The 27,679-nt window shown below is 39.1% G+C and overlaps 1 protein-coding gene across 1 annotated transcript in view; it reads right to left on the bottom strand.

The window, feature by feature from the left end:
* otog (otogelin) overlaps positions 1–27,679 on the bottom strand; it is a 190,090-nt gene that overhangs the window by 100,912 nt on the left and 61,499 nt on the right. Inside the window, exons 24-26 of the mRNA XM_069922075.1 lie at positions 4,640–4,747; positions 3,072–3,210; positions 105–239 (exon numbers count right to left, since the gene is read on the bottom strand). Coding sequence (XP_069778176.1) covers positions 105–239; positions 3,072–3,210; positions 4,640–4,747 — 382 coding nt within the window. The remainder of the gene's footprint in view (positions 1–104; positions 240–3,071; positions 3,211–4,639; positions 4,748–27,679) is intronic.

The raw sequence follows: 27,679 nt of genomic DNA, 5'->3' as shown, positions 1-27,679 counted from the left end.
GTTAATTACAAAGCAAATAACCAATAAAACAGAAGTAAGCAGGTCTTTTCCAATTATTAAATGTAGTGAATGAAAATTGTTTGGTTAACTGTTGAACAACTTACAAGATTTCTGCTACCATCGTCAAAAGCTAAGAAAGTATTTCCAACTGAGATGGATAGAGCTTTCCTACAAATGATACCACTCCCATAACAATCAACATTTTCAGTAGTGATGGACAGATTTAAACTCCCAAGACCCTGGCAAAAGGAAAAAAAGAATGTATTAATATACGTAGTTAGAGATGTATGTTCAAATGTATTGTCAGAGTACATACATCACCTACAACCCTGAGATTCCTTTTTCAGGCAAGCCAGGCAGAATTTCTACTTATTGGTAGTGCAAAAAAAAATGTACTCAAGTAAAGATGTACACAAAAGAGAGAAATATAAACAAGAAGGAAGTGCAAACAAACAGTGGAATACAGAAAATAACTATTCAATAATATGCAAATTAAGAGTCCCTGATTGAGTCTGTTGTTTAGGAGTTTGATGGTGGCAGGGAAGCAGCTGCTCCAGAACCTGGTGCTATGAGTTGTGTGGCAACGATACCTCTTTCCTGATTGCAGCAGCGAGAATAGGGGATGCTGCTGGTGGTGTGCATCCTTGAGGACTGCTGCTGCTCTCCTTTAACAGCATTCCACATACATTTTCTGGATGGTGGAGAGAGTTTTGCCTATAATGAACTGGGCTATGTCCACAACGTTTGGTAGGACTTTCCACTCAAGTTATTGGTGCCCCATACCAGGCTGTGATGCAGCTGGACAGCACCCTTTCCATTACACAGCTGGGGAATTTTGCCAAGGTTTTTAATGTCATACCAACCCTCCACAACTCCGAGAAAGTAGAGACACTGATGCGCTTTATCATAATAATGTATGTTGGGTCCAGGAAAGATCCTCCGACTCCCAGGAATTTAAATTTTCTCAACCTCTCCATCTCTGATCCCTCAATAATTACTGAATTGTACACTTCTCATTTTCTCTTTCTGAAGTCCTCAATCAGCTCCTTGAGTTTGGTGACATTGAGTGGAAGGTTGTTGTTACACCATTCAGCCAATTTTTCAATCTCCCTCCTCCATGCTGACTCAATCACCCCTTATTATACAACCCACTACTGTGGTATTATCAGCGAATTATTAGATGATGCTATGGTCATACCGAACTGCACAGTCATAGAAGTGAGTAGAGCAGTATGAAGCTCTGTGGTAATCTGGCACTGATGGAGATTATGGAGAAGATCATTATATCATAAAGTATCATGATGGAGTTTGCAAATCAATCAAAAAAGTTCATGTTTGCTGGTTTTGGATTTAGCTCAAGGAATGAATTTCTTTAATAACAGTACAATGCTCTAATTTTCCAACACAATATGCCCAAGACAACATTAAAAGGATCATACTACCTATACAAAAGTAAAGTACAGCAGATGCTAGATATTTAAAATGTAAACAAGAGGTGCTGATGTAATTTAGATTTTTCTTTCTTTTTTTGTTTTTCTTTTTTATATATAAAATATCACGTATTTAGATTAAGTTTGAAATATTGTGATGTGTGTTTTAAGTGGTTTTATAGTAAATAAGATGTTTTTAAAGAGTGCTGATGTAACACTACAAGTTTCATTGGATCATCTTTGAATTGAAATGTTAATTTGATTTTTCTCTCTGCATCTTCCTGAGCGGCACAAATAGCGTAACCGTTAGTGCAATGCTGTTGCAGCGCCAGTGACAAATCCCATGCTGTCTGAAAGGAGTTGATATGTTCTCCCCGTGTCCGCATGGGTTTCCTCTGGTTTTCTCTCACTGTTCAAAACATTACTGGGGGTTGTAGGTCAATTGTGTGCAATTGGGTCTGATGCCATGCTGTATGTCTATTTTTTTTTATATCTAAGTATTTTCTGCATTTCTAATGAGTTTCATACTTCAGCTTCTGCTTTATATGGTTTATGACATGCATATGCAAATCATCGCATTTCCTTGACCAAGTATTTTATCCCATCATTTTCAACCTCACTTGAATTGGCTCCTTTGTAACAATGTGGTTTAATGTAAAGGAATTTGTGCAGAGGACTGAAACTAAATATAGTTTAGTACCATGGATTACTATTATACACAGAGCATATCAAGACTATCTAAAGGAGACTCTAAACCAGAACAGTAGCTGACTTAGGAGAGAATTTGAGGAATCCATGCAGAAAAATAGAACAAGTCTGCGATCTCAGCTTCTGTGCACAACATGAGAGACTAATGCAAGTCTCAGTTTGTAAACTGTTGCCCAAACATTTTAACATGCTGATTTATGCATGCGTTTAAATCAAATCACAATTGTAGAATAGTTAATGTTGAGTGAATGAATGTAAAGTTAAATGAGGGGATGTTTTGTTTTATGAAGGAATTTATTAGTAGATAAAACAATTTTCTTGTTTTCTCCAAGAATGAAACACATCATAGAAGTACACAATATACTCGATGCTCAAATGTGATATCAGAGTGTAGTACAGCTGCAACATCCTTAGTAAATATAAGAATAGAATTGAAGGCAAGGTATAAGGCATACTTGAATGCATGATTGAGATTCCATCCATAAATGGACAGTGAGAATTCTCCAATGAAAAACAGTTTTGTTTTTACAATGGCATTTATAACATTGTAGGTATGTCTGTCTGTTAGAGTGAGTGGTGGGGCTTGACTATGCTTTTGCTTTGGACTATCAATTCCAATGGCTTGATTCCCATCATTTAATGGAGATGTATGGTATTTGCTTTTTCTCTAACCTGTCATTTTAAGATAGATATGTTGCAACTCCATTGTTTAAGCTAAGGTTCAATTCACACTGTGGAAGTTCACACTGACGACCATGATTTTAAGGGGGCCTAACGTAGCTCGAAGTCAAGACATCATGCACAACCTCAAAAGCTTCTTGTGGCTTCTGCTTTAAGCAGACAAATGCCAATGAATCACAATGCTTTTGCAAGTGACTCTCTAAACAAATACATTTCCAAAACAAATGAGATTGCACTCATAATAATTCTTACCTTTACAAGGTAAACCTTACATCCACTAATAAAATCGTAATGGACGCCATCAAAAGTCTTGAAATGGCGGTCCCCATATGCTGTACACATGGAAGGACAAGGATGGAATGCGCATTGGAATGTTCCCTGTTGGCAAACACTAAGGGACATTTCATCAATAAGGATACGTAAACATCAGTAATAAAGAAAATTACTTTGTGCCTACTTTAAAAAAAAATCTAGATCTTATATAAAATATATCACATTATTATACAATGATTTATACCCACCAAGGCATTGATCATAATTCAGAAAAATTGGCACTGAGACAAGAATAATCATTTCTTGCTGATGTTAGCCACCTAAATTTCCAGATCAAGACAGCTTTATATTTGTACAAAATTTCCATGTTTATATATTAGAATCAAACATTTAACCATGTCTACTGCTCATATTTGCTCAACTTCTGTTAGAATGCTCATTGATTAATAAGATGTTATTTCTAAGGAAAAACTTAGAAAACATAAGCTGATATTTTAATGGAACCATTGAGGAGTAACACAAGATTTCAAGAGTTTATAAAGGACATGTGGTATCAGATCTTTTTAGGAGATATTGGGAAAAAAAAAAGTTCAGTTAACTTGGACCCAATAAAGATCCATTCTGGAGGTTGACGAAAATAGCTACAGAGTAAGGAATTGGAGGTAATATACCTCCTGGCATGGGTAGAGGATTGGTTATCAGACAGAAAGTAAAGACTGGAAAGACTGGGAGTAAGCTGATCCTTCTCAAGTCAGCAGAATGCAACTGGTGGGGTACTGTAGGAAATCAATCATTGGGTGTCCCAGCTAGTCACAATCTACAGTTTATCAATGATTTGGCTGTGACTGGAACAAATGTCATATTTCCAAATTTGAAGACAATACTAAATTGGGTGGGTTTTCAAGCATCTAATTCTATGCTTTTAATTAAGTATTCATCAAGATGCTCTTTTCAAATTTATAAGTTTGAAATTCATACAGTAAAGAGAACCTGCATGAACAATCTGGTAAACAGATGTACTCAGAATAAAAGAAGAAGAGTTTACCAGCAACAAATTTCCTGCATATTGTTGTTGAGTATTTCAATAAAAATATTGGTCCATCTTAAATGTGGTTACATGGCCAATAAATGTGTCTGATTTGTTATGGTTATTAAAGTTTGTGCCTCAGTGGAATAAATTGTTTGAGTGCTGACATTGTAAACCCACCTCAAAATTTGAAACTTACAAATCAATGAAATGTGGATTTGGCCTATTTTACAATATTTGTTTTGCATTTCAAAATTACACAAGGGAGAAGCATTGCAGGATGTTCTTTGAAGTGCAAGTCTATTGGCTCTTTCTTGTCTGAAATTTATCCTCTCATTTGGAGTGCAAAACCCAGGTAACATATTCCAATCCACCAGAGAGTCAATTCAAGAAAGGGGGGAGGAAATGTTGTGCTGGAAGTAAGCACATTTCCAGTTTAAAGAATGGGAGATTATGCACATTAACAACACCAGAAGATTTCTCACTCACCAGGTATAACACCAGAAGATTTCTCACTCACCAGGTATAACAAGCTGATGATACGATATCACCAGGAAAATACTCCTTTCCTTTCCACAGACAGGGACATTCTTCGGGTCTAAAGCATTCATCTTCATGCTTCACAAGGCTGGTAAAAGCAAGTGGAGATGAAAATGAATGGTGAAACATGGCCTTTAATGGAAATAAAATTGTGGTATTAGCCACATCCTACTTGGGCTTACAATGTATTTACACTGAGGTGAATATATTTACTCAGTTATTTATAAATTATAAATGCAAAGTGTTTAAACATACTGGAAGAAATGAGAACACAAACAGTACCATCCAGTTTTTTTTTTAAATCAGGCATTATATTTGTTTAAATTCAGCCTATTAATAGTTTGGACTGCTGATTAACAACAATCTATCTAAATACTTCATATTTGGACTGTTTAACTTTAAAAGAACAGTCGATTCAACATAAAAAATATTTCTGGGCACCTTAAGCACTCACTGCAAACTGCTTCAACACTCTCCAAAGTTAAGAGTATTCTTAAAATAGCAGGGGGAATTTCCTCCAGTATTTAGCTGGGGAAATAGTCATTCTTTTAATAGTCAATTCACAAATAGCACTGGAGTCTTCATCAGGGTGAGGCAGACAGTAAGCACATGCTCATCAGTAAACAAGCCGTCCCGGAGAATCTTCAGAGACATCACATCGAGTACGATCTTTCAAGCAATGTTTTCTCAGGCATCAGTCTGTATTAATGCAGTCATACTGGAACATGTTATATAAAAAAATAAGGGATAATTATTTTAGGATTCACAAGTTATGGGAAGAGCATGGTAAAGTGGTCTAGAGGCCACGATGGAATTAGTCATGTTAATTGAATGGTAAAACTGGTTTCAATCACCTAGTCATGCACTACTTCTTACGTTCTCCTGTTCTGAAACCTTTAGTCACATTCTTATGCCTAGACTGCTGTGCTCAAGGCAATAGTTCACATTGACTCTCAACTTCATTACCACAGAATTTATTTCCAAGCAGCCGCAGAAACTGGTGTCATACCATAACTCTAGATTTATTCCTGCAGTCCTCGATTCCAAGAGGGAAAGCAGCCATTGACAATATTTATGCACCCATTATGAATCCCTGCAGAAGCCTTGGTGTTTTTGTCAACAGGAAAGGTTTCCAGTCCTTAATGTGCAGCCTACCGTTATGTAGAGAAGGTGGTAGTTCCCAGGGTTTGCTGAGTTCATTTATGTGGTCACATTTCAAGGAGTCACCAATCCCAGTACGACCACATTCATGCATTTATGTGTGTGTGTGTGTGTGTGTGTGTGTGTGTGTGTGTGTGTGTGTGTGTGTGTGTGTGTGTGTGTGTGTGTGTGTGTGTGTGTGTGTGTGTGTGTGTGTGTGTATGTGAGAGAGATCAGACATTTATTGCTACAGAAAACAAGGGTGCATCACACTTCACTGAGAGTACATTCAAATACAATCAATCAGGTTCCCAACCCCCTAATTTCTTGCCCCACAACCACTTCTGCCTGTTTATATCCAGATGGATAAATTGCACCTGTCCCCTTCAGCAGGTCCATACTTTTGTGCTTTTGATGAGCTGGACATGCCACCACCCTTTCCAACTTCCTTCTCACCCCTCCTGTTAAGGTGAGGAAACTGGGAGACTACCACAACAAGTTCAGATCCTAGTAATTTGCAAAATGCAGTCAGTAATTTACAGGAGGCATCACCATAAGCTGGAAGCATTTTGTAGGTGTTGAATAACAGTCAGGGTGCAAAGGGATACCTGCTCTCATTAGAATGTTATCACAGGCAGGACCAAGCATCAGGGAAAGGGTTTCACCCCATCAAATCTGACACAACATGTCATGGCAGATGTTTTAGTTTCCATTCCATTCGATGGGCCGGTTGTAGTGAAGATTTAGAGCATACCTCTGACACTGGATTTCCACGTTCACCTGGTCGAACAATTCCGACAATCCTATGTTCCTACAATTTCAGTTTCTCTTTGCTCACAGAAAAACTAATTTGACTCCTCAAATAGGCAGCATCTGTGATATTCCATGCACAGCACAGAACGCGAACTTCACCTCTACAGAGCAGAGCAGGCAACCATAAGTGGCTGGACCAGTCCGTGCAGAAGGTGACAGACTTCTGCTTACAAATAAAAACTGCAGGAGGAACTCAATGGGTGGAGCAGCATTGGTGGGAGAAAAAGAATGGACACAATTCTTCATTAGGACAGAAAGAGGAGGAATACCTGATATAATGTGGACAGGCCGGAAGGAATTTGACAAAGGGTGTACAAGTGTGGGATGAAGGATGATGGGAATTGGCAAGTGATGAAAGGGAGAGGCAAGAAGAAACAAAGGAAATAGAAGGCATCAAATACCCTGTCTCTCCACCATTCTTTCTGTGTTGTCCATTGGGATTGAGGAGGGCTTGCTTTCTGTCCAGTTCTGTGGGTTCCAAGGTGGCTGCTGAGGTCATTGTAAGACCGACGGATTCCAATGGAGTAGGGGCAGGGAAGTATCCGACAGGATGGCCGATTGTGAGAAGGTGCATACTATTGATGTATACAATAAGGCTCAAAGTTCTGATTCTTCCCCAGGTTCACTCATTTTTTTTGTGTGCTATTATTTGATTTAAGTTTGACCAAACCCCCCCCACCTCCACTTCCAGGTGAAGCAAAAATTAATGTGCACCTCCTCCCACCTCATTTACTGCATTTGGTACTCCCAATGTGGCCTCCTCAATGGTGAAACTCTCAAACTTGGGAATCTTTTCACAAAACATCTGCATTCTGTCCACAATCGACATCCCGATTGTTTGCTGTTTCAACACTCTCTCACATTGAAACACCAACGTTGATTCTTGGCCTGCTCCACTATCAGAATTAGGCCCATTATGAACGACACCTCACATTTCACCTGGGCAGTCTGCAGCCCAATGGTGTAAACACGAAATTTTCCAGTTTCAGGTAGTGAGTACCTTCTCACTTTTTTTTTTTGCAACTACTTCCATTATTCCGTCTTCCAACTCACCCCATTTTTGTCCCCTTCCCCACTCATTCTCATCCCCCTCTCTCTCTGGTTGCATCCCTCAAAACATTTTACACATTTTATTCCCAGCAGAAAAGAACAGCAAGGATGAGAACTGCATTCAAATAAAATATTGCAATCAGTGAGCTGCATAAGCCAAGTATTTCATCTGCATTATGTTACATGATAGGCAGTACGGATGTTAACAGATTCTTTTACCAGCAAGCCAAGAAGACACATTAATTTCTTGGATCAAAGGATTTTAAACAATTCACCATTCATTCCCAGTTTGAAGAACAGATTAAACACTTTCTGGAAAGCAGTGAACATTAAATCTTAGGTACTTATCAAACAAGACTGATTTGTCAATCAAAACAGAGTCCATGACTTCGTAAAGCTGCACTTACTCCTTCTAACAAAAAAAGGAACATCAGTTGCAGTCGAATATATTTGCCTTTATATTTTTCCATTATAGGTTTTTGTGAAATCAAACTTAGTTCCCCCCAGTAACTTAGGGGATAAGTACAGTGAATCAAGTACTGAAACTTTCTGATGAGAAGATCCAAAGTTCAATCACTAACTTTTTTCAACAAGTTAACAGAACTAAACCAGAATAGTAACTTTTTTTTTGCAGGTAACCTTAGTATTATTGGGCCTGCGAGAAGAAAATGTGACCAGCATCTTCCTTTCTGAATATCACACAGAAACATCCATGCTGAATTTTGAGCAACAAAAACTTTGTGGCCACCCTGTCAACATAAGTTTGGCTGTGTCTAAAGACCAGTCTCCTGAACAGGGCTATGCAAGCAGCTGTACAAGGACAGGCTACAATATTGATGGGGGGCAGTGGGGAGGGGTGGTAGGTGGAAACAAAATATACTCTGCTATAAATAACTTTGGTTGCCATTGGTGGTTATTCTTTTCATGCTGTCATTGGGATTGAGGAGGGCTTACTTCCTGTCCAGTTTTGTTGGTTCCAAGGTGACATACAAGGCCATTGTAGGACCTACAGACTCCAGCAGAGTAGGGGCAGGAAAGTGTCTGACAGGATCGACGAATGGCTCATTGTGAGCAAGTGCACTCCTACTGCTGTACAGGCAGTCCCCAGGTTACAAACGAGTTGTTAGCTGGTTTATCCATAAACCAAATTTGTACACAAGACAGAACAGGTACCTACGGTTCTTATTTAGCGTTCGTGAGGTAACATTATGTGCATTTATCAATTGGGGGCACAATGCATATGCAGGAATTGGAGGAAAGCCCACTCATAAGTATGTGTTTTTCATAATCCGGACGTTCATAACCTGGGCACTGCCTGTATACAATAAGATCAATGTTCTGCCTCTTCCCCAGGTTCACTCTTTTTTTTGTTCCACTATTTGATTAACAATATCACAAAACAATGGTCTAAAAAGTTACCATAAACTAATTACTTGATTGCAACAAAATTTAAATAGGGTAGAAATGCAAAAATCAGTATGAAAAGAGCATAAAATTTCACTAATCAAAGAAGCTGGCTCAGGAAAGCAAATATTTTTGTCCAGCAGTTAAAATAAGTTTGAAAATAAAAAATAATATGCAGTTTATCACAACCGCATTCCTGCACTAAGCATGTAACCAAAAACAAACTATTGTTGGAAAAAATGCAACTTTATGTTCTATTTTTAAAATTTAATTTAGACAAAAAGCATGGTAACAGGCCCTTTTGGGCCATGGGTCTGTGCCGTTCAATTACACCCAACTGACCGACAACCCTATAGGTTTTGAAAGGTGGGAGAAAATTGGAGCACCCGAAGAAAACCCTAACAGACACGAGGAGAATGTACAAACTCCTTACAGACAGCACTGGATACGATGCTGGGTTGCTGGGGCTGCAATAATGCTGACCTTATTTCGATTCAAGTTCGACTTAATGAAATAGTGCTGAGTTCTTGTCTATTGCCTACCTGTTAAGCCTCTTAGAGTATCCAATCCTCTTGGCACATTCCTTTATATTTAAATAATACTTATAACAGTCGAATCTGGAAAAATAACACTGATAACCAAAGAAGAGTTGTAAGTTCATTACTGCTTAAATAGCAAAGTTTTCAATTGAATACCAAAATAGGTTCACCTTATCCAAATGCCTTTAGAATATGTAAAACATCTATTAATAGGAATTAGATAGCTGCTTTCTCAGATCTACACAAGTACATTGTACATCCAGTCTAATTTCAAAGCTCAAGGATGTGAGTTGGATTCCAAGGAAGCAGTGAGAGTAATCATTTGTTCAGCATTTCTTTTTCAGACAAGACCCATTGAGGTCATTCAGGAAAGAATTTGATTCCAAGGGTCTATTCAACATGAGCAATAGGGTTCTTTGAGCTCCCTTCTGAGGAAGGCAATTCAGAATAAAATTTCTTCATGCATTACATGTCTATTTGTATGACTGTGTTGTCCTTTGGGATCAAATAAAAACTCTTCCAATTTATGTTTTAGCCATGTGGTCTTTGAAGCAATTCTGAGGGACATTTTTTTCTTTGTATAGTAAAATAGATTACAATACTGGAGTGTCATTCCCAGGTGCAAGATTTTACCCTTGGACTGTCCTGGCATTGGAAGGATTCTTATTCAAAAGGATGACAGTTGCAATTCCATTGAAGGACTGTTCAAAAATTGCACACAAAACAGATTGCACGGCTCGAGAGCAAATGAATCCTGACGGCCACCTGTGTTGCACCTGAACTGGATGTACCTGGAAATTCTCGCACTGTGGGTACCTGAAATAATTTCTCAAGACTTAAATACTTTACCTGATGAAAGTCAGGATCAAAAGTGCATGAGGAATACAAACAGTATCCATCCTCCTTTCTACTTCTTGTTTTACTTGTATTTACTCACTTCCCACAAATTCTATCCTCTTAAACAACATTTTTTATGTAAAGTGTCAATGGTGAAATATTAGTTTCATTCGCTTTTTTTTAAAATCAAGCGATTTTTCTTTGAGATCCAAATAATATTCATAGAATCTGTGCATATTTATGAGGACTGGGAGAGTTACCATGTTGATTAGGATACCTGCGAATGCTCGATAACTATTTATTGGTGGTATCCAGTGTAGGCATAACATCATCTCAAGAAAGCAACCGCTATCATTAAGGACCATCACCACCCAGGCCATGCCCCTTTCTCACTTCTACCATCAGGAAGGAGGTACAGGAGCTCCTTCACTGTCAGATTTCTGAACGGATATTGAAGTATGGAGTCTACCTCATGTCCTCTCTTTTTTTGCACTAGTTATTTTTTTTTTAAACTTGTATTTACAAATTTGTAATTTATGTTAATTTTGCATCTTGTTCTGAACAATACTGCTGCTCCAAAACAAATTTCATGGCACTTGTTCATGACAATAAACCTGATACTGGTTCTGACATCAACCAGCAACTAATGTTGTTTTGTTGCAACTATTGACATTTGGCTTCTGGCAAAAGCCTTTTTAAACCTCCTCTAAATATGTGTTCAGCTGCAGGAGGCAGCTATGTCAGCATGACAATTTACACACCAGTCAACCTTCTTTGATAGCACGTTCCATCAATGTGAGATATTCTCACTCCTAGCCTGCAGTCAGATTCTGCCACAATAGTTTTCTCTGAACATCCCATTATATCATGCAGCTGCAAAAATGAATTGTGAATTCAAGTCAAAGTAAATCTTCAGCATTTGTCTTGTCATTTCTCCATTGCATGGTTAAGTTGCACATAGTGAGTGACTGAAAGGAAAAGGCAATAGTGGCAAGATTGAGTAGCCAGAGGGTGGTAAATCTGTGGAATTTGTTGCAACAAGCAGTTGTGGAGGCCAGGTCATTGGGTGTATTCAAGACAGAGACTGATCGTTTCTTGATTAGCCAGGGCATCAAAAGGTTATGGGGAGAAAGCTGGGCAGTGGGGCTGAGTGGAAAAATGTATCAGCTCATGATTAAATGGCAGAGCAGTCTTGAAGTCTATTTCTGCTCCTATATCTTATGGCAAGGGTTCCCAACCGTTTTGTTCCTCTGTACCCCTTGGGCATTTTTATAGGTTCCCATATACCCCTAAAAATTAAGGATTTTAAAAAAAAACATGACATTGTGCAATCTGAATGCAGATTATAATACCATGTATTGTACAATAGTGGTTATTCTCTCAGACCCAATGTACCCCCTGAAAAGTGCAAATGTACCACTGGGGGTACATGTACCCCAGGTTAGGAACCCCTGTCTTATGGTCTCCTGAAGCAGGTAGATGGAGATGGAGTTGAGGAAAGTGAGAAGTATAAACCTACACTATGCACAGCTTGCAAAATTTGGGTTGATGGAGAGAGAGATTGAGCTGAAGTACAAGCACGACAATAACACTTTATTCAGACAGAACAGGTAACATTTTGATAATTACCAAATCTTCACCAGGTGGTTTAGTTCCTCTAGAGCCATTAGCCCCCTCCTAGCCAACTTCTGTTGCCTCAACTTGTCGAACCAGAGCAAGGAGCAGAGAGGGATGCATGTCATGAAGTGTCATGTCAGGTAGGCAAGGAGTCACGTGATGGAGTAGTGGCCAGTCGGGGAACTCCAGCCCTCTCCAGAAAAGTTAAAAAAAGATAGAGAAAAAACAAAGGAACAAACATAGAAACCATAACAAAGTGAAAGTGAAAGTGTGGAGAAAATGGCAGCGAAGAAAGAAAAACCAAAAACGGGAAGAAAAGAAGAAGGAAGGACGTCGGAGGAGGAAGGTGCAGGCCTTACCGGTACGAGGAGGCCCACCGTGGAGAGAGAAGCCCGCTCCCTGAGGTCAGTGGAAACCCCGAACTCAGGACTACAAAAATGGCTCATGGAGCCAAACAAAAGTGCGCAACAACACTGACGGGAGGGGGGACGAGCTGAGGAGTAAATCTCCACAGCTGAAACAGACAACAACACGACAGCAAGACTCTCAACAGGAAAACATAGAAAATAACGAGGACAAGAAGGAAGAGAATAAAAATAGGAAATCAAAGAAACAACAGATGACCAACTCAGAGGAAGATGACCAACACCAAGACACTTTTAATAAAAATAAGAAGAACAAAAATACCCAACAAAATAAAATAAACACCCAACAAGAAAATCAGAAGAGACAGAGGTAAAAGACACAGATCCTGGAGTGGAGCCAGAAGAAGAGGAGGAAGAACACAGAGAAATGGAAGATGAAGGGAAGGGACAGTACATGGACATATTTTTTTTTAAAGAATATATGGAAACAGTAAAAGAATGGCAGACACAAGAATTTAGTGAAATAAAAAGAATAAAAAGTAGAGAAGAAAAAGTGAATAGATTAGAGATGATCATGACAGATATAGGAAAAAGAGTAGATAAGGTGGAAGAACGAGAAACAGCCATAGAAATGGAGGTAGATGACTTAAAAAAGAAATTAGAAGAATCTGATAAAAAGTTAAAGAAACACAGGAGCTGTTAGCTCAGAAGATAGATATAATGGAAAATAATAATAGAAGAAACAATATAAAGATAGTGGGCCTTAAGGAAGATGAAGAAGGCAAAAATATGAAAGAATTTATAAAAGAATGGATCCCCAGGGTCCTAGGAAGACCAGAATTACAGGAAGAAATGGAAATAGAAAGGGCACATAGAACATTAGCCCCTAAACCACAACCACAACAAAAACCAAGATCCATTCTAGTAAAATTCCAAAGATATACCACAAGAGAAAGTATATTGGAGAAGGCAATGAAAAAAATAAGAGAAGACAAAAAAACCACTGGAATACAAGGGTCAAAAATTTTTTTTCTATCCAGATATAAGTTTTGAACTCTTGAAGAAGAGGAAGGAGTTCAATGCAGCAAAAACGACCCTATGGAAAAAAGGTTATAAATTTATGTTAAAATACCCAGCAGTACTTAAAATAGTTATTCCGGGGCAGCAAAGCAAACTATTCTCGGATCCGGAAGAAGCACGAAAATTTGCAGAACAACTACAAAACAGACAGAGAGATGAAGAGATGTATCAAGAACAAAAATGACAACTCTAAATATATATACACACACACACAAAAAATATAGAGTATAAGTAAGAACTAAGAAGGGAAAGAAAGGGAAGAAAGGAAGTAAGGAGGGAATTAAGAGAGTGACCTTTGTTATATATGAAGATTAAAATCTTTTCTGGGGGGCTGGGTGGGGAAGAATAACAGTCACTGCGAAATCAGTTGACGCTTGCGAGCGGATTCACAAATCCAAATGGAGAGGGGAGATGTGGTTGCCTCACAAGAGACAAAGGGCAACTCAGAAAGGGGAGGGACTATTGGGGTTAAAGGAATTTTAGATATGAGAATAGTGGAAATATTTTATGTTTTAGAAATGTTGTCTTATAATGTGTTCAAAAAAAGAAAGCAGAAATGGATAAGAAGGGAAGGTGGTGATGAGGAAATGGAAAAGAAAGATAAACAAAGTATGAAATGACTGTTGAATTATATGACTTTAAATATTAATGGAATACATAACCAAATCAAAAGGAAGAAACTGTTAAATTTACTGAAAAAAGAAAAAAATTGATATAGCATTCATACAAGAAACACATCTAACTGAAGTGGAACACAAGAAATTAAAGAGAGATTGGATAGGACATGTAACAGCAGCATCATATAATTCAAAAGTCAGAGGAGTAGCTATATTAATCAATAAAAATGTACCAATCAAAATAGAAGAGGAAATAATAGATCCAGCAGGGAGATAAGTAATGATAAAATGTCAGATATATTCAGAATTTTGGAATTTACTCAATGTATATTCACCTAATGAAGAAGATCAAAAATTTATGCAAGGTATCTTTTTGAAGATAGCAGATACACAAGGGAACATACTAATAGGAGGGGATATTAACCTTAATTTGGACTCAAACATGGTTAAAACTGGAAAAAAAACCAACAGAAAGAACAAAGTAACCAAATTTATAATTAAATCGATGCAAGAAATGCAACTTTTGGATATATGGAGGAAACACACCCAAAGGAAAAGGAATATTCATATTATTGGGTTGACATAAAACATACTCAAGGATAGACCTATTCCTGTTATCAGCCCACATTCAAGGGAGAGTTAGGAAAACGGAATATAAAGCTAGACTATTATCGGACCACTCACCCCTGTTATTGGCAATAGAGCTAGAGGACATCCCACCAAGAATGTATAGATGGAGATTAAACTCCATGCTACTTAAAAGACAGGATTTTAGAGAATTCATTGAACAACAAATTAAAATGTACTTTGAAATAAATACGGAATCAGTGAAAGATAAGTTTATACTATGGGAGGCAATGAAAGCGTTCATCAGAGGGCAAATAATAAGTTATGTAACTAAGATGAAGAAGGACTACAATCGGGAAACAGAACAGTTGGAAAGGGAAATAACAAATATAGAAAAAGAATTAGCAATAAAGGAAGATACAACTAAAAGAGAATTGGCGGATAAAAAAAAAATGAAACACTACAAACATATAAGGTGGAGAAGAACATAATGAAGACAAAACAGAAATATTATGAACTAGGTGAAAAAATGCACAAAATCCTAGCATGGCAGCTTCAGACAGAACAAACTAAAAGAATGGTATTGGCATTAAGGAAAAAGGACAAACAAATTACATATAATCCAACGGAGAACAATGCAAACTTCAGGGAATTCTACAAGCAACTATATCAAACTGAAAACGAAGGGAAAGAAGGCAAAATAGATGAATTTCTAACTAAAATTGAACTACCGAAATTACAAAGAGGAGCAAAATAAATTAATAAAATCATTTGAAATAGAAGAATTACAGGAGATATTAAAAAAACTACCGAACAATAAAACACCAGGAGAGGATGGATTCCCAATAGAATTCTATAAAACATTTAAAGACTTATTAATTCCTCCCCTCCTGGAAGTAATCAACCAGATTGATAAAACACAAAGCATACCAGATTCTTGCAAAAAAGCAATAATTACAGTAATACCAAAGACAGGGAAAGATCCACTTGCACCAGCGTCATATAGACCAATATCTCTACTTAACACAGATTATAAGATAATAGCTAAACTATTAGCAAACAGATTGGCCGACTATGTACCAAAAATAGTAAATCTAGACCAAACTGGATTTATTAAAAAAAGACGAACAACAGATAATATCTGTAAATTTACTAACTTAATTCACGCAGTAGAAGGAAATAAAACTCCAACAGTAGCAGTTGCTTTAGACGCAGAGAAGGCCTTTGACAGAGTAGAATGGAATTATTTATTCAAAGTACTCCAAAAATTCAGCCTACCAGAGAAATATATTAATTGGATTAAAGCATTATATAAGGGGCCATTGGCGAAAGTGACTGTAAGTGGATATATATCAAAACAATTTAACTTGAGCAGATCAACAAGGCAGGGATGTCCACTATCTCCCTCACTGTTCACGTTAGCTATAGAACCACTAGCAGAACTGATAAGAAAAGAAAAGAAAATAAGAGGGATAAAAATAAAAGAGAAGGAATATAAAATCAGTCTATTTGCAGATGACGTTATAATATACTTAACAGAACCAGAAATATCAATAAAAGAATTACATAGGAAATTGAAGGAATATGGAGAAGTATCGGGGTACAAGATCAATGCAAATAAAAGTGAAGCAATGCCAATGAATAATGCAGATTTCACAAAGTTTAAGAAAGAATCGCCATTTAGATAGCAAACACAAGCAATGCGATACCTAGGTATACAACTAAATAAAAACCTCGACAATCTATATAAACTAAATTACCATCCATTAATGAAAAAATTACAAGACGACTTAGAGCATTGGAAAGACTTACCACTAACACTGATAGGAAGGATAAACTGTATTAAAATGAACATTTTCCCAAGGATACAATACCTATTTCAGTCATTACCAATACGCCTAACAGAGAAATTCTTCAAGGAGTTAAAGAAAATAATAAGGAAATTCTTATGGAAAGGGGGGAAACCAAGGATAGCACTAGATAAATTTACAGAATGGTACAAACAAGGAGGCTTACAACTACCAAATTTTAAAAATTATTATAGAGCCGCACAATTAAGATACCTATCAGATTTTTATCAAACAAGGGAAAAACCAGATTGGACCAGATTAGAACTAGATAAAATAGGGGAGAAGATACCTGAACATATACTATATAAATGGGATGAAAAATTGGTGCCATGTAGGAATTCACTGGTATTGCATCATCTGCTTAACATTTGGAAGAAGATTCATGTAGAAAGGAATAAAACAAATTACCAACTACCAAAACTAATATTGATGCAAAATCAACTAATCCCTTTCACAATAGATAACATTTCCTTTAGAGAATGGGAGAGAAAAGGGATCAAAAGAATAGAAAATTGTTTTTCGGGAAATAAATTATTATCCTTTGAACAAATGAAGGAAAAATATAATATAACTCATGATACAATGTTTGCATACTACCAACTGAAAACCTACTTGAAGGACAAATTGGGAAACAGTCTGAGGTTACCAGGAGGAAGCAATTTTGAATATGTAATTACAGACACAATGATAATTTAAAAATTTGTAACAAACATGTACATCAAACTGCAAGAAAAGGAGAACGAGGAAACAAACGGTAAACCTAAACAAAAATGGGAACAAGATCTAAACATAAAGATAAAGAATGAAACATGGGAAAAGCTATGCTCCGGAACTATGAGAAATACAATAAACATGAGGTTACGCATGATACAATATAACTGGATACACAGGCTATACATCACACCTCAAAAGTTAAATAAATGGGACCCAAAAGTATCAGACAGATGTTTTCGCTGTAAAAAGGAAACGGGAACAATTCATGCAATTTGGACATGTGAGAAAGTGGAAAAATTTTGGGAAGATCTAAACCAGATATTAAATAAAATCACAAAAGCAATATACCAAAAATCCCAGAGATCTTCCTCCTAAGTAATATAAGAAACAAAGAATTTGGATTCGATTTGGATGGAGCACAAAAAAGATTTGTTATGATGGCCCTAGCTGTAGCAAAAAAATGTATTATGTCAACCTGGAAATTAGAAGACAACTTGAAAATACAACAATGGTACATAGAAATGAATAAATGTATTCCATTAGAAAAAATAACATATAATTTAAGAAATAACATCACAATATTCAGACAAATATGGGAGCCATACATGAAATACAATAGAGAAATCCTACCATGGACTTCCACCACCTAAAATGACAGAAGGAGAAGACAACGAAAAGAAATGACTCAGTAAAATTTCTTGTTTATTTTTATTAAGTGACAACATTGTTTAACGGGTTTAATGTATCTTATAGATTGAACTTCAAATAAATGGGGAAGGGGGTGAGGGAGGGAGGGGGGAAAAGGGGGAGAAAACGACGCTATATTTAAGAAGAAAAATGTCTGTATGTATCTTGGTCAATATGGTTTATAGTGTGAAAAATAATTTTTTTTTTAAAAGTGTCATGTCAGGTATATGCGGCGTATTTAATAAAGCTTGTGATAAACATGACAATATGGTTGAGTATGCCAACTCTGAGCAGCAGCAAGCAAGCAACTGCATAATTTTATAACTTTGGATTATCTGCTACTAATTGGTATATTGGTATTTCTGTTTAAAAATTGAAATCTATTGTCAATGCAGAAGGAACAGCAATAGATTATAGTTGAAATTACTGGAAAACTAATTAAACATTGACTAATCCAAAAGAAGAATTCAAAAGGTTTTGAAAGTAAATTTCTAAAATAAAAGATCCATTATTGTTCTCTAGATCACTCAGAATACAAAAAGTGGCTTTGCTGCCAACAGAACAATGTAATAAGAAGCCCAATGAACAAAACTGCTCGAGAGAAAAAAAATAAGTTTTTGGAAAATAAGTACAAAAACAATGTGTGGTGCCTGAAGTATATGAATTAACACCCTATTACCTCTAGTATATATGGGCCAAAAGAGCTTTTCAACTGCTGCAATGACAAATCTGGAAGATTAAACACAAAAAATCCTTACTAAACTAATAGTTGCAAACGTAATCTCATTACTGCTGAAATCAGTACGTTCTGTGTTTTCCCCACTGAGTAAACCAAATTGTTGAATCAGTCATTAAAAGAAGCATACAAAAAACTCAAAATAAAATTCTCATCATAAATCTATCACTTTTCCTTATGTGCATATGAAAGATCAAATATTTTTATTTAAAAGAGTAAGCAAAGTTTGAGGAAAATGAATTCCTCCCTTTGCCAAACAAAATTTGTTGGAGAGGAGAGGAAAAGTGAACTAATCTGGGTCAGATTTCAGCAAGTTACAAAACAAAAGTCAGTCTGTTTCTCATCGGTAAAGAGAGCAAAAACTACCTGCAAAATGAAGCAAAAGTGACTGGTGGCCTCTGTAACTGTATCACATTGACTAATTATTTGCCAAACACACAAGTATCGGCACTCATTCTTATTATTCCCTGAATCTGTCTCATCTAATGAAATCATTGCTTTTGAAAAATGCTGCAATTGAATCATCTTTCAAAAATCTACAGTTTTTTTTTCATTTTAACTACTGGATGTGATTTTTTTAAAAATTTAGACGTACAGCACAGGAACAGGCCTTTCCGATCCATGGCCCCATTTCCCCTAAATACACCAATTAGCCTACAACCCTTGACCGGGCACTGGAGGAAACCCACCTAAACACAGGGTGAACGTACAAACTCCTTATGCTGGTTACAAACTCAGTCGCGGAATCAGTTTTTATGGTAACTTTATTAAAATGTAGATTTATATGATTTACGGCTCATTTAATGGATTTACTGACGTGGTTAAGCTGTCCTAATTTGTATTAGCTAAACTACACATCATATTAAAGGGATTCGGATACAAACCAATGGAATAGTCATTCAATTTTATCTTAAATAATTATTCATCTCTTCTCTGTAGTGCAACTCATCATTATTGCTGATGAGGATAGCTAATGTTTTGGCTTCCTGATGCCCTACCTGAGACATATGCTGCAATCTTTATATTTGTTCAGAGCCACATCTTATTGTAACTTCTTGAACCTTAACACTTGCAATGCACAAAATGCTGTAGAAATTTAGCAGTTCACACAGCATCTATAGGAAGCAAAGGGTAATCAACGATTTGGACCCGAGTCATTCGTGAAAGTCCAAGCTTACCTTTGTCTGTGACCATTTTGAAAGTTAAGGAAGATTGATCACTTTTCCCAAAAAGTTAACCCACTGGAACTCTGATCATCTGGCCAGTTTCATTTGCCAATAGGAGGTCCAGTATGACCCCCTTCCTGGCTGAGATTCGGACCCAGGGAGAGCAGAGAGTAGAGACACAGTGATCCTCCTCAGGTTCTAACTACCTGGCCCAAAATGCTGGCAGTTCTGCCCAGGCTTTAAACAGCTTGCAAAAAGAAGCTGATGGTGTTTTATTTAAAATACAGCACCCACAGAATTTGTGAAATACAAATCTGTAGATGCCATGATTGTAGTAAAAGCACAGAAATGCTGGAAGAACACAGCTGGTCTCACAGCGTCTATAGTAGATAGATATATTACTAGTGTTTCAGCCCTGAGCCCTTCAAGGTATGAGGGGAAAAAAGATTGGCATCTGAATTAAAGGCTGGGGAGAAAAAGGGAGAAGAGTTCAGGCCAACAGACATAAGGTAGCCATTAGATATCATAAGAGACAAGGTGAGAATTGATTTTGGCTCTGTGAAAGGAGACAGAGGGAAAAGGGAAGAGAGAGAGAGGCAGAGGAAAGGAGTCAGGGGGGAAATGGGGAGGGTGTGGGCAGGGAATTCTAATGGAAACCAGAGAAGTCGATGTTCACGGCATCCAGTTGGAGGGTGCCCAGATGGAAGATGAGATGCTGTTCCTCCACCTTGTGGGTGGTCTCAGATAGTCACTGCATGAGAACATGGAGAAACATGTCAGCAAGGGCTGGGGAATTGCAATTGGTGGCCAGTGGGAGGTTCATACTATTGTGACGGACAAAGCCACCCATTTTGATTCCTCAACCCATGACCTCCTGTGAATACTGCAAGACCACTGAGTTCCTCCAGCATTTTTAGTTTTGACTAAAGTCTGCGCCCAAGATAATGATGTCTGTGCTCAGCAGCAATCTCAAGGGGTTGCAAGCACTGGAGGAGTAGCAGACCCACACAGGGTGCCAGAAATGGGGAGAAACATCCCCCCACCCTCCAGTTGAGAAGAAGCATAGGTGACAACCCTACATGATAGAGACAATGGCAGTGGACCAGCGAGGGGTTCAGTGGCTGAAGGTCCCACCCAGGTTGCGGTCTGTTGGTAACTTGTTGTCGAAGGATGCACTCAAGCTATGGGTTGCTGGTGACTGGCTCGTGGGAACCAGGTATCAGAACCAGCATTCGAGTGGGTGCTGAAGGCAAGAAGAGTCCCCAAAAGACCCTGGGTGCTGAAAGCTTCCTGATCGTATCGGAGGTTTGGATCTGGAGCTCGGGTAGCAAATGGATCAAATGGGGGTCTGTGCGGGAGCAGAGACTGTGGGAGCACTGGAGGCAGACTAGAGGATATTTCGTGTAATATTTTATTTCTGTTTTAACAGCACCTAATAGCCTGAATATTGCTGGGATTGTCTGATTTTGGAAGCTAAGCAGGCACAGAACTGGTCAGTACTTGGAGGGGAGGCCACCTAGGAACAACAGGTGCTGTAGGTTTCTGTGAGGGGCGCAGGACAAAGTGGCAACTCTCTGCCTGCCTTTCGGTCAACAAAAATTAAAGAATTTAATGCATTTATAAATGTTGCATTATGTGACAATAAGAAGAACCTTGAATCTATAGCTCTTTAATGAGCTAGGTTTTACACAAGCTCCTTGGAAATTTAATTGATATTCAGCTCTCAAAAATACATTCCTTGCAGATAACCAGTAAAAATCTAAGGGTTATACATTTACTTTTAAATTGGCAACAGTTCTTCAAGTTTTTAATGGCTAAAGATGCAACGATCAAGTGTTTTCTTTAAATAGCCAGATACAATAAAGTCTTGCCATGCCAAATTAACAACATGCAAGAGTTTTGGCATCAGTAATGTTAGTCTTTCATCTCACCCCACAAAGTGCACAATTTGCTTCATTCACTCAGCACATGATATAATACAGGAAGAAATATCTGCAAAGAAAATTCCAACAAAATAGCTCATGATGAATTGCTTCATTATGCCATCCATGATTCACCCCGGTGCTCTTAAAATTGAAAGCAATAAATGTGTCACACAGTACAAGGAACAGTCATTTTTAATTTGACTGTCTACCCTACTGGCCAGTTGTTGCTTTTATATACTATGCAGAATTCTATAATTAAAATTTCACATTGACATTTGTTCATCAACTCTGGTAAAAGTATTGGATGCATTTTTTAACTTGTTTGGCACCTTCCATGGCTTACCCAATCTTCGTCCTCCGCTGATGCATTAGGCTTCAGCTTCATGTTTTTCTGATAACGATGATTATTCAACTACTTTTTCTTCTTTGGCTTGGCTTCGCGGACGAAGATTTATGGAGGGGTATGTCCACGTCTGCTGCAGGCTCGTTGGTGACTGACAAGTCCGATGCGGGACAGGCAGACACGGTTGCAGCAGTTGCAAGGGAATATTGGTTGGTTGGGGTTGGGTGTTGGGTTTTTCTTCCTTTGTCTTTTGTCAGTGAGGTGGGCTCTGCTGTCTTCTTTAAAGGAGCTTGCTGCCCGCCAAACTGTGAGGCGCCAAGTTGCACGGTTGGAGGCGAGATCAGCCCACTGGCGGTGGTCAATGTGGCAGGCACCAAGAGATTTCTTTAAGCAGTCCTTGTACCTCTTCTTTGGTGCACCTCTGTCTCGGAGGCCAGTGGAGAGCTCGCCATAGAACACGATCAATCCAGTAACTAAACCCTGAAACCCATCCCCCAGCACTCCAATCTCAGTTAGTGCCCATTGGTACAAGCCGAGCCAACTGGCTGTACTCTGATGAACATCTGACTGCTGGCTGGCGTCATGTTAACTTGTATGTTATTGGAGCATTTAGTTGTCTTGCCTAATGAAACATCTTTAAAAAGAGCTGAGGTGCTCCAACTGTTCCACAAGGTAGTCACAAGGAAATCATTGCAAAAAAAGAAACTTCACATAGAGAGCCAGCAAGGTCATTTTTGGCACATTAATGCCATCCCTGAAATACTTCTATGGACACATCCTTGAAAGCATCCAATCAGGGTGTTTCACTGTGTGGTACAGGAACTGTTCTGTCCAAGGCTACAAGACACTCTGGAGGATTGTGATCATGTCTCAGTCCATCACACAAATCCTCCCCCAAACCCCTTTACTGCCTTGAAAAGAAACCATCATATTAAAATACTCATCCCACCACAGCCACACATTCTTCACTGCTCTCCCATCAGAAAGAAGATTCACAACTATGAGATGAAACCTGAGATCACCTTATTCAATGAGTTTCTTTTCCACCATTAGTAAACATGTATGTGTATGCATGCATGTCCTTGCATGCACTATGCATCTCTATTCCCCCATGAAAAAGACCTCAAAGTTCTCCACTACCACCCTCCTCCAGCTAGTTCTCACTCTCAATAACTTCTCCTTTGACTCATCCCACTTTCTCCAGGTCAAAGGGGTGGTTATGTGTACCCGCATAAGCCCCAGCTATGCCTGCCTTTTTGTTGGCTATTTAGAGTAGTTCATGCTACAGGTACAAAATCTTTTATCCAAAACCCTTGGGGCCAGACACTTTTCAGAATTCAGAATTTTTTGAATGATAGAATAGTAATGGCAGAACATTAAGTAACTGCGCTGATTTCAGATTCACACAAAACAAAGACGCACTCAAACTTGAAGAGTCTCTGGACTGGGGAGGGGGGTTGAGTTGTGGCAGTGGTGCTGGATGGGGCGAGTTTACAGTGGGCATCGGCTGTCCGTATACACTCTCCCTTTTTTGATTCCTAAGTTGTCAATTCAGGAGACAAGATTTTGACAGGCATCTTCTACAAACTCATCAACTCACACTCTATCCCCTGTGAAGATTCCATTCATTTTTCTCAATTGTTCTGCTATACCCTAGAACGAGGTCTTCAATGCCAGATCATCAGAGAGACCTTCAAACAACATGGCTTCCCCTCTACCATCATCAACTCAGCCCTCGCCCGCATATCCTTCATTACCCACACCAGTCCTGGCTCCCTTTGAAACCACAAGGACAGAATTTGTCTTCCCACCCTACCAATCTCCACATCCAACATATCATCCTCAGCCAATTCTGCCACCTACTATATGATCCCACCACCAAACACATCTACCCTTCTGCCCCTCTCTTTGCCATCCACTGGGACCATTCCCTCCATGACTCCCTCAATCACTCTCCTGTTACCACCAATCATCCCCATGACACCTGACCCTGTGACTACAGAAGGTGTTCCACTTGCACCCACACCTCCTCCCTCACCACCATTAGGGCCCCAAAACCGAGTAAATTAATATTGGGAGATCGCTTCGCTGAGCAGCTCGGCTCTGCCCTCCACAATCACATGGATCACCCAGTGGCTACACATTTCACTGTCTTGCCCCATTCCCTTCCTGACATGTCTGTCAGTCTGCCATTCTGAGGCCACTCACAAATTGGAGGAACAACACCTTATGTTCTGTCTGGGCACCTTCCAATTGGAATTAATATTAACCTCTCCGATTTCCATTAACAACCCCCCTCCCCACCTCCTTTCCTCCAGCTCTGTCTCTCTCTTTTTCTCCCCTTCCCCCCCACCTCCTTTCACAGAGACATAAACTGCCCCCTCCCCCAATTAATTCTCACCTTTCCTCTCTCCTGCCTTCTCATATCCAATTAACACTTTTTGTCTGTTAATCTGTACACCTCCCCCTCCCATTCTTCCCTTTTCACTAAGATTTTAATACAGGCCCCTGCCTGCTTTTTTTGCATACCTTGAGGAAGGGTAATATAGCCTTACCACCCATGGACACTGCGAGACCGGCTGAGTTCCTCCAGCCTTTCGGTGTTTTGACTACAATCACAGCGCCTGCAGACATTTGTGTTTTACCACTTCAATCACCTTATGAAGGATTTACTTTGTAGAGATCAATGCACATTCATTTCAGCGTCTCTGATCCTCCACACCTTTGAATATCTTTTCATTGACTGGACATTCTTGGACCTACCAACAATGACAAAGTAATTGATGTGAAAATTTCTATAAAAATACAATTGGAGATATTGAAAGTTATCTTTGTTGGTTGAAGAGGAACCTCCATTCTATTGAGGCTGAAATCTGATTTGGTTCTCATGAAACTAATATGAAATAACTGTTTTTCAATTCTGTTACTCAAAACCATTAAAAAATGAATAGATTTTTTTTAGAGAGATGAGTTGGCAGATATCTGAAATACTTTCTCACAAGCAACCCACTGTACTTCACAAAGAACAACTTGTGTACTGCAACAATATAAGATAAAAGTTCTTTAAAAACGTTCTGAATAATGCAATAACTTCCAGTTGCCTGTAATATCTTAATGAATTAGTGATTACAGTTTGATTTTAAAAAAAATTACGTCTGGCTCCTTGACAATTAACCAGCACATTTTCTGCTCCTGCAAGTGGCATGTAAGTCAGTGCTACATAAATGTTGTCTCTTGACAAGCCACAGCTACCAGCATTCAAGAGCAATATAATTGAACACTTTATGTTCAAGAATTCAGGGTATTTTCCTTCCCAATATTATTGTACATATGAATGGAGGACCATCACCTTCCCAAGATCGTGTTATTTGGCGAGCACTCCACTGACCACTGAGACAGAGGTGCACCAAAGAAGAGGTACAAGGACTGCCCAAAGAAAGCTCTTGGTGCCTGCCACATTGACCATCGCCAGTGGGCTGATATCGCCTCAAACCGTGCATCTTGGCGCCTCACAGTTCGGCGGGCAGCAACCTCCTTTGAAGAAGACCGCAGAGCCCCCCTCACTGTCAAAAGACAAAGGAGGAAAAACCCAACACCCAACCCCAACCAACCAATTTTCCCTTGCAACCGCTGCAACCGTGTCTGCCTGTCCTGCATCGGACTTGTCAGCCACAAACGAGCCTGCAGCTGACGTGGGCATTACCCCTCCATAAATCTTCGTCCGCCAAGCCAAGCCAAAGAAAGAGATTATTGTACGTGTGATGGATTTTAAATGTTGTTGATAGTAAAATCTACCCATCAATTATACCAATTGCTCATTCATCTGTACTGGAATTAACCGCATTTAATATTATACTGTTGTGCTATGTCTATTTATATTAGAAAAACCAGTATTTTATCCAGACAAGTTGAAGTAAGCACTGTGACACAGTTTGATAGCACTGGATGCAGTAAGACAACAGCCAAGCAGCAGTAATAATGACTGTGCTCTGGAACCAACTGGAGCTTCTTTCACACTGTTCCAGGATCATTACAATATCACCATCTCCCTAACAATGTGGGAAATTGTCCACGCATGCCCCATTTACAGAAAGCAGGACTAAACTGATCTGGCTTAATTGCCACCCAATCAGTCTCCTCTGCTAAGTGACAGAACACATCACTGAAAAGATCATATTTATTGCTTTGGAAACTGAATAACAAAGTAGAGAGGACAGTCATAGGGTCATACGCATGGCCAGTGGTTCCCCATCCACATTAATCCCATCTTCCACCAGTCCCACTTCATGGCAACACAAGGGCTCATCAGGACCCTTTTAAACGCAATGACTCTGCTTCCACCACTTTCTCATGTAGTGCTTTCCAGGTGAACAGAGAAGCTGGAGTGACTCATCAGGTCAGGCAGCATCCACGGAGAGAAAAGGAGGGGTAGGAGGCGCCAAGAAATTATAGGGGGCTCGACAAGATGGTGAGTGCGGGGGAGAGTGGGTGGGATGGAGGGGGAAGCTCAAGGACAAAAGTGAGAATGGGAGCAGGTAAAGGAAACAGTAGAACTGGACAGGGTCCATGGGTGGGTGGGTGGTGTTACATAAAAAAGGAAAAGTAAATGTTTATGGGCTTGAATAGATAGAGAAGAAAATGAAATGTTATTCCTGCTTATATTTACATGTTGAATCATTTTCATGTCCTTTAATGTTAAAGGATTTTAATGTAAAATTGTTAATCCTAACAGCTTTGACAGCCAGCAAAAGTTTAACAATTACAATACTACATCCTTGTTTATGTAATCAAACCATTAAAACTGTCCCATTCAAGATTCATTTATTGTTATGTAATAATACACACCAGGTGATATAACACGAAATTGCCTTCTGCCTGCCATAAGGCAGCAAAGAGTAGTCCAGCTACTCCCTGAGAGTACAAAAGAAAGGGAAGCAAAAGAGAGCCCCTTCAAAATCACTGAGTGTCCATGGATTCCCCTCAAGAACTCCCACAGCTTCCACAGCCGCACAGATCCCTGTTCGACCCTCCAGCAGCAACTGAAGCTGTAAATCAGGAAGCCTTCAGTACCTGAGGCCCTTCAGGAGCCCTTCTTGCCCTCAGCACCTACACGAATCCTGGCTCCAATACTTGATTCCCATGATCAGCATCCTCAAGTTATCTGCAACCCATGTGGGCCCCTCAGCCGCCGAAGTCCTCACTGATCTGGTGCCCTGGTCACTGTCCTGTACGGTCTTTCAGCCACTTAAGCCCCTCACTGGTCCGCCACCGTGGTAACCATCCTGTTGGGTCATCTCCTCTGCTTCTCTTCACCAACAGTGGGTGGGGTTCTTGGGGGGACAGGGGGAGGGAGGTGTCTTCTCCCTGTTTCTGGTGTCCTGCACCGATCTGCTGTTCCCCCAGAGTCTGGAACCCCTAGTGGCTGTTGCTGAGCAGGCACTGCCTGTTGGGCACAAACCCATGGTTGTAGGATTTAGTTTGCCAACATCGTTGGCTCCTCTAACAGATGTTTAACACCAACACCGTGATGTCAGCATTAGGACCAATCAGTCGAACCCTTCTGAGCAGCA

This window comes from Narcine bancroftii, chromosome 1 (genome assembly GCF_036971445.1).
Source record: "Narcine bancroftii isolate sNarBan1 chromosome 1, sNarBan1.hap1, whole genome shotgun sequence".
Classification (NCBI taxonomy): domain Eukaryota; kingdom Metazoa; phylum Chordata; class Chondrichthyes; order Torpediniformes; family Narcinidae; genus Narcine; species Narcine bancroftii.
Note: the sequence above shows the minus strand (reverse complement) of the source record. Positions and strands in the feature narration are given on the sequence as shown.